Source organism: Colobus angolensis, unplaced genomic scaffold (assembly GCF_000951035.1).
Source record: "Colobus angolensis palliatus isolate OR3802 unplaced genomic scaffold, Cang.pa_1.0 Scaffold34, whole genome shotgun sequence".
Lineage (NCBI taxonomy): Eukaryota > Metazoa > Chordata > Mammalia > Primates > Cercopithecidae > Colobus > Colobus angolensis.
In genome coordinates, this window is record NW_012116710.1 from 6,987,685 (window position 1) to 6,995,753 (window position 8,069).

At 41.6% G+C, this 8,069-nt stretch overlaps 1 protein-coding gene across 1 annotated transcript in view; it reads left to right on the forward strand.

The window, feature by feature from the left end:
- Window positions 1–8,069, forward strand: part of ZNF546 (zinc finger protein 546) — a 20,824-nt gene that overhangs the window by 2,169 nt on the left and 10,586 nt on the right. The window contains 1 exon segment of the mRNA XM_011952536.1: window positions 6,699–6,818. Within this exon segment, the coding sequence (XP_011807926.1) occupies window positions 6,699–6,818 (120 nt within the window).

The window sequence follows — 8,069 nt, forward strand, 5'->3', positions numbered from 1 at the left end:
TTGCTTCTGATGTGTTAAAACATTTTACTTTATAATTGGATATAGATTTATTGTATACTTCTGGTTATAGAATTAATGTTCACCTTCTATAAATTATTCAGTTACTCAGTTATATTACAAAGGGACTTACAAAGAAGAAAGTTAAAATAGCCCCAGCCTCACTATTAATACTTTGGGGAGCTATATTTTAGCAAGATTTTTCAGCTCATTTGTGTGTGTGTGTGTGTGTGTGCACACATACCTGCACTTTTCTTCCTGCAGAATAGAAATTGCACTAACAAATTATTCAAAGGACACAAGACTTTCTAGCTCCTAGTTAGAAAAATTAATTCTCCCTAAACCAAAGCTTTCTTATATCTCTGTGCACAAAGGGAGAAGAGAAAGACGCCAATGAATCCTGCTAAGTTTGATTAACCTTTGAGAAATTTACACCTTTTAGGGTTATATAAACCAATTAAGGATAATTAATATGACACAATTTATCAAATAAGACAGTTCTTCAGGATTATACTGCTTTTTTTAGATTTTTAAGGTTGCTTTTACAGAACATAGCAATACTCTATCTTGGCTAGGTTTTTTTCAGGGTTCCATTATGCAGATAGCATTTTCTAAGACAGATTTATAACAGTAGAAAACAGAATAAGGCCGGGAGTGGTGTCTCATGCCTGTAATCCCAGCACTTTTGAAGGCCAAGGCAGGTGGATCACAAGGTCAGGAGTTCAAGACCAGCCTGGACAAGATGGTGGAACCCCCGTCTCTACTAAAAATACAAAAATTAGCCAAGTGTGGTGGCGGGCGCCTGTAATCCCAGCTGCTCGGGAGGCTGAGGCAGAGAATTGCTTGAACCCGGGATGTTGCAGTGAGCCGAGATAGCACCACTGCACTCCAGGCTGGGTGACCGAGTGAGACTCTGTCTCAAAAAAAAAAAAAAAAAAAAAAAAAAGCAGAGTAAGATGGTAACAGCTATAAATATTTATGTAAATCTTTACATATAGAACAGGAGAACAAGATTGAGCCTCATATTAAAGTTATCTATTGATATATCTATTGTAATAGCCTTATTACAGTAGCCCCCAATCTTTTTGGCACCAGGACTGGTTTCATGGAGGACAATTTTTTCACAGACAGGGAGAGGGAGATGGTTTCAGGATGATTCAAGCACGTTACATTTATTGTGCACATTATTCCCATTATTATTACGTTATAACATGTAATTAAATAATTATACAACTCACCATAATGTGGAATCAGTGGGAGCCCTGCGCTTGTTTTCCTGCAACTAGATGTTCTCATCTGGGAGTGATGGGAGACAATGACAGATCATCAGGCATTAGATTCTCATAAGGAGCATGCAACCTAGATCCCTCACATGGTCAGTTCATAATAGGGTTCGCACTCCTATGAAAATCTAATGCTGCAGCTGATCTGACAGGAGGCAGAGATCAAGCGGTTCATGCTAGCAATGGGGAGTAGCTGTAAATACAGATGAAGCTTCCCTTCCTGGCCTGCTACTCACCTTCTGCTGTGTGACCCAGTTCCTAACAGGCCATGGCCCAGTATCAGTCAGTGACCTGGGGGTTGGGGACCCCTGCCTTAATTAGATTATTTTAGCTAGTTTTATATTGAAGAATGATGTCTCCCCTTTGGTAGTTGCAAGAATAAAAGAGATTTTTTTTTCCCCCCAAAATGAAGTCTCACTCTGTCGCCCTGGCTGAAGTGCTGTAGCACAATCTCAGCTCACTACAACCTCCGCCTCCCAGGTTCAAGCAATTCTTCTGCCCCAGCCTCCAGAGTAGCTGGGATTACAGGCATGCACCACCACACTCGGCTAATTTTTGTATTTTTAGTACAGACGGGGGTTTCACCATGTTGGTCAGGCTGGTCTCGAACTCCTGACCTCAGGTGATCCACCAACCTTGGCCTCCCAAAGTGCTGGGATTACAAGTGTGAGTCGCTGCTCCTGACCAAGAAGAGATTTCTTGATTATCTTTCTGAGAGTCTGTTTTATGAATGTTGTTCATTAAAAATAATTGCATCTTCAAGGCTCAGCTCTAAAATACTTAAAATATAATTATTAAAAAATGGGCATGAGACTCAAACTTTACTAGAAAAAATGAAATAAATTAAAATGATTTTATTTAATAGCAATGGAATGAAGGACATAATATCCTGTATTTTAATAATACTGGCTAACTTTTTTTTTCTTTTGTTTTGAGACGGAGTCTCGCTCTGTTGCCCAGGCTGGAGTGCAGTGGCGCCATCTCGGCTCACTGCAAGCTCCGCCTCCCAGGTTCATGCCATTCTCCTGCCTCAGCCTCCCGAGTAGCTGGGACTACAGGTACCCGCCACCACGCCCGGCTAATTTTTTTGTGTTTTTAGTAGAGACGGGTTTCACCATGTTAGCCAGGATAGTCTCAATCTCCTGACCTCGTTATCTGCCTGCCTCGGCCTCCCAAAGTGCTGGGATTACAGGCATGAGCCACCGCGCCCGGCTGATACTGGCTAACTTTTATTATGTAATTGTGTATCATTAAGTGGGATATATGTATTATCTCAATCTTCATGACAAGCCTGTGAGATAGGTGCTGTTATTATCCCTAATTTACCAACAAACTAACTGAAAAGTATGTAGCTGTCAGACTAAGATTCACATTCTGAAAATCTGACAACAGGGTCTGTGTTATTAATGACAACTTTATAACCCTGCCCATAATGGCACATGCTCCTTTAATTTGCCTGTATGAGTTAGTAACTCATCATTGATGTCTTCCTCCAAAAATAAATATGGACCAATATAATTAGTATTAGTAAGGCCTTGGTGTGTCGTCATAACGGACCATAGTTTATTTAACCTGCTGCCTACTATAGCTATTAGTGTTTTTAATATTTGATTATTATAAGTTGTTACATGGTAAATATCATCTTATGTATATGTCTTAATATGCTTTAATAACCACTTGCAAGAAAATAATGCCTAAAAATGGAATTTTAGTCAAATGTCAGATATAAGGGCCCACAGTATACTGAATCTTGTGTTAGTAATTAGAGGAATATGAGAACTGAAAACACGTTAAGTGCCTCTGCACAGCAGAGAATCTAAAATCAGAATAGACTGAATAAGTATAAGGTAGAAGGTAATAAAAAACAGTGAAGAAATTCAGGTCACAGGCCTTGGGAGTTCATAGGAAGGAGATGTCCAGTGCTGTCCAATAGAACTTTCCATGATAATGGATATGTTCTATGTTCTCCAGTATGGTAGAACATACTGCTCGCCACATGTGGCTAATAAGCACCTGAAATGTGGCTAGTGTGACTGGGAAACTAACTTGCTTTTTTTGAGATAGAGTCTCACTCTGTCGCCCAGGCTGGAGTGCGCAATCTCAGCTCACAGCAGCCTCTGCCTCCCGGGTTCAAGCGATTTTCCTGTCTCAGCTTCCTGAGTACCTGGGACCACAGGTGCCCGCCACCATGCCCAGCTAATTTTTGTATTTTTAGTAGAGACGGAGGTTGACTATATTAGCCAGGCTGGTCTTGAACTCCTGATCTCAAATGATCCACCTGCCTCGGCCTCCCAAAGTGCTGGGATTGCAGGCGTGAGACACCGTGCCTGGCCTGAACTTTTAATTTTATTTAAAATTTGATTTAATAACCATATTTGTATTGAACAGCACGATTTCATACCTTAAGTTTTTATTGTAATGATGTTAGATTCAAAATAAGGCTAATGGGACAAGATTATTCAGCAGCAGTTTGGAGGATATTGTGGCTGAAAGGAAAATTTCAGAACACAAACTGTCAATACGTTTGTCAGGAGTACATGAAAAACCACTTCATTGTGACCAGCATTTGTATGTATAAGACATTGCAGTATATTAGCATACATGGACATATGTGAAAAATCAAAAGAATTGGTTCCGATGTTATGAGCTAAAGGGAAAAAAGACATTCAGTAAAAATATAACAACTGTTGGCCAGGCACAGTGGCTCACACCTGTAATACCAGCACTTTGGGAGGCAGAGGAGGGCCGATCCCCTGAGGTCAGGAGTTTGAAACTAGCCTGGCCAACATGGCAAAACCCCGTCTCTACTAAAAATACAAAAATTAGCTGGGCGCGGTGGTGGGTGCCTGTAATCCCAGCTACTCAGGAGCCTGAGGCAGGAGAATCACTTGAACCCAGGAGAATCACTTGAACCCAGGAGGCGGAGGCTGCAGTGAGCTGAGATTGCACCATTACGCTGCAGCCTGGGTGACAGAGCGAGATTCTGTCTCAAAATATATATATATGTAAAATATAATATAATATATATATGTATCAGCTGTTTTTAGATTATCTTAAGCTTTTCCTTCAAGTTCAAGAGAAGATTGTTCAAAAAAGGAAAGGCTTTCTCTTATCAAAATGAAAAATAAGTACCTGTGTATATATTTTAAATTATTATTATTTTTTTTTGAGATGAGCCTCACTCCCGTTGCACAGGCTGGACTGCGGTGGCACGATCTTAGCTCACTGCAACATCCACCTCCCAGGTTCAAGTGATTCTCCTTCCTCAGCCTCCCGAGTAGCTGGGATTACAGGCATGTGCCACCACGCCTGGCTAATTTTTGTATTTTTTAGTAGAGATGGAGTTTCGCCATGTTGGCCCGGCTGGTCTCGAACTCCTGACCTCAGGTGATCTACCTGCCTCGGCCTCCCAAAGTGCTAGGATTACAGGTGTGAGCCACTGCAACCAGCCTAAATTGTTTTTAAAAGTTACAGATTATACTTTAAAAATATATCAAGTAATGTCATGCAACTCAGCAGTACTGACATATGGATATATATATTTTTTAACTTTTTTCTCTCTCTTGGTTTCTGCCTGTCCTTCATTCTTTATGTATGTGTGTGTGTATTTTTTCACAAATGTAATCATATTGTACATTCTGGGTTTTAACCTTATTTTTTATTTAGAACATATCTTGGATATTTCCCAAATCCTTTATATATTTTCTCCACTTTAGTATAGTATTTAATGTCTACTTAATATTCTGTTACATAGATGATCTGTAACTTACCTAACCAATCAGCTATTGCTGGACTTAGAATGCTGAATTCCACCCTCCCTGCATGCATCTTTTTTATTTTTGTTTTTTCCAGTAAGCCTTTTACACCTCTAACCTGCATGCATCTTTTTTTTTTTTTTTGTGACAGAGCCTTGCTTTGTTGCCCAGGTTGGAGTACAGTGGCGCGATCTCAGCTCACTGCAACCTCTGCCTCCCAGATTCAAGCGATTCTCCCGCCTCAGCCTCCTAAGTAGCTGGGATTACAGGCATGTGCCACCATGCCTAGCTAATTTTTTTGTATTTTTAGTAGAGAGAGGGTTTCGCCATGTTGGCCAGGGTGGTTTCGAACTCCTGACCTCAAATGATCTGCCCGCCTTGGCCTCCCAAAGTGCTAGGATTACAGGTGTGAGCCACCATGCCTGGCCTAACCTGCAGGCATCTTAATACATATTTACAATCATTTGCTTTGGGTAGAGTCCCAAAATTAGGTTTAGATGGTAAAAGTCTCTCACATCCTTCTACATGCCATGTTTTAAGGTCCTACAAATCTGTAGCATTTACACGGTATTCATTTCCCTGTGATGTTGCTCATCTGGCATATTATTAATCTTTTAAGTCTGCCATTCTAATAACTGTCAACTGGTATTTCCTTAATTAGGATCTGCTTCATTGTATTGAAATTTAATAACTTCAGTGGATGATATGCTGCTATTTTTAGTGAATTACCCATGCATAAGTTTCATTTGAAAACATTCTGGGCTTCAGAGGCAAAAGCCAGAGTTGAGAGCAAGACCCTGTCTCCAAAAAAAAAGATAATTGGCTTTATAATTAGAGAAACGTGGATTCAGAACACAGCTCTGTCTCTTACTAACTGTGATTTTGGGCAAGGTACTTTATTTTAAGCCCTCATTGCCTCATCTGTTGAATGGAGATAAATGCATTGCATGGTTAAATGTTGATATGATGAAGGACCCATCATGCAGAAGATCCTAAAAATAGCTATTTTTGTTGTCATCACCTGGCAACCATGGGCATGAATTTACACCACCCTAGCCTTGATGTTGAGATATTGGAGTGGTCAATGACTTCATAGATGTTCGTGATTGGGAACTCAGTTAGGAAATTGGATGGAAACAGAGGATTCTGGGGGCTGTAGTTCTAGCTGGGGAAGGGCTACCCTTGGGCAAGTGCAGTTTTGCAGTGAGAAGGACTGCCCACTATCTTCTGCCTTCCTGTCTGTGGAGTCCAGGCAGATAGCCAAGCCATGAATGATATTTGGGTTTGGATGGGTGGCCCCTTCTCAGCCCTAAGGTGGGCATGGGTGGAAGAGGATCTGCTCAAGTCAGGACCTAACAATTCAGTCTCAGCTACAGGTCAGCAGCATCCAGAAGCTGGGGTGAGCCAGAGACCCTTCTGCTGGAGCTCCTGGTCGTGCTTCATGCAGGAGGCCTCTACTCTGTATCTACACTTGCATAGGTGGTTTCTCATGGTATAGGGAGGGTTTGGCTTTATCTGGGTTCCCTGTTGTCTTCCCTGGTTTATATGTACAGAATGGTGGGGTTGGAAGTAGAAATGATAGCAAAACAAGATCTTATTAACTTAAGTCATTTTAGGAGTTCTGAGACACATCTGGTTTCTCAGTCACTTGTTCTTCCCCCAGCCTCGGCTTCTCTGGATTCTGTGCTTCTCCATGGAGGAAGCCTAAGGAGAACTGACAAGTTCTTGCAGTTCTAAAACCATGGCTGATGTAAGTTTGTGTTTTTCTTCCTTGAAATACTGTGTTTTAAAATTCATGTGATCATTGAAGTCTCATTATCATGAGACTTCCTTCCTAAGACAACCCTGTTGTGGAGCCTACTCCTTAGTTACTCTCATCACAGTGAAGGATAGTCCCAAATAGCCTAGTGTCTTCCTTGTTTGCTCCTGTTTTCTCTTATCTGTGCTCACTTATTGATCATTCATGTATCAACCCAGTCTTCTCTCAGGAACGCTGATGGAGCAGTGAAAGATGAAGTCCGTCAAGGGAAATATTTGAGTTTCTGTCATCAGAGTCATATTCTTTTTTTTTTTTTTTTTGAGACAGAGCCTTGCTCTGTCGCCCAGGCTGGAATGCTGTGGCGACATCTCGACTCACTGCAACCTCCGCCTCCCGGGTTCAAGTGATTCTCATGCCTCAGCTTCCCAAGTAGCTGGGATTATAGGCGCCCGCCACCACACCTGGCTTATTTTTGTATTTTTAGTAGAGATAGGGTTTCACCATGTTGACCAGGTTGGTCTTGAACTCCTGACCTCAGATGGTCCACCCGCCTCAGCCTCCCAAAGTGCTGGGATTACAGGTGTGAGCCACCGCACCTGACCAGGAGTCATGGTTCTATGGCACACAGATGGTGGTCCCATTGGACTGCACAGACCTGAATTTTGTGGGTGGGTGGGATGGGATTTAGTGTTCAGTGTTTTGTCTTCTGCAGTGACTCAAACATTGTCTTCCATGTCAGCCTCAGAGGCAGAGGTGAGATCCCATGCATGGCTTAGAGGACTAGGTTGGAGTATGACTGGGGCCTGCATATGGTAGTTTCAGTGATCTAGCCAGGGAATCGCGAAGGGATAAATAAGAAAACAAAAGTCAATTTTGTGGTTGAGGAGGTTGTGCCGGTCTCCAGTGACATCAGTGTCATTGTGGATACGTCAGCATCCTCTGGCTTAGGGAAAGCAATTGTTCCTGAGGTATGGCAGGGGTAGCAGATAGGAAGATCCTCCAATCCCTAATGATGGCTGGAAATAGGCTCTGATCCCTAATGATGGGTGGAAACAGGATTGGGGAAGACCTTAAACATTTTGGCCAACCCAAATGCCTAAGAATAAAAGAAGAATTAGTCTGCTGTGTCCACGAGATGGATGATATTATTAGCTAGCCAATAAATATACTAACTGAAGACTTTTCTTATGAGGTTATTTTGCATCATGATGAACCTGAGTTTTAATGAAATCACATAATGTCAGTCAAATCCTGTTTTCTTTTTTTTTTTTTTTT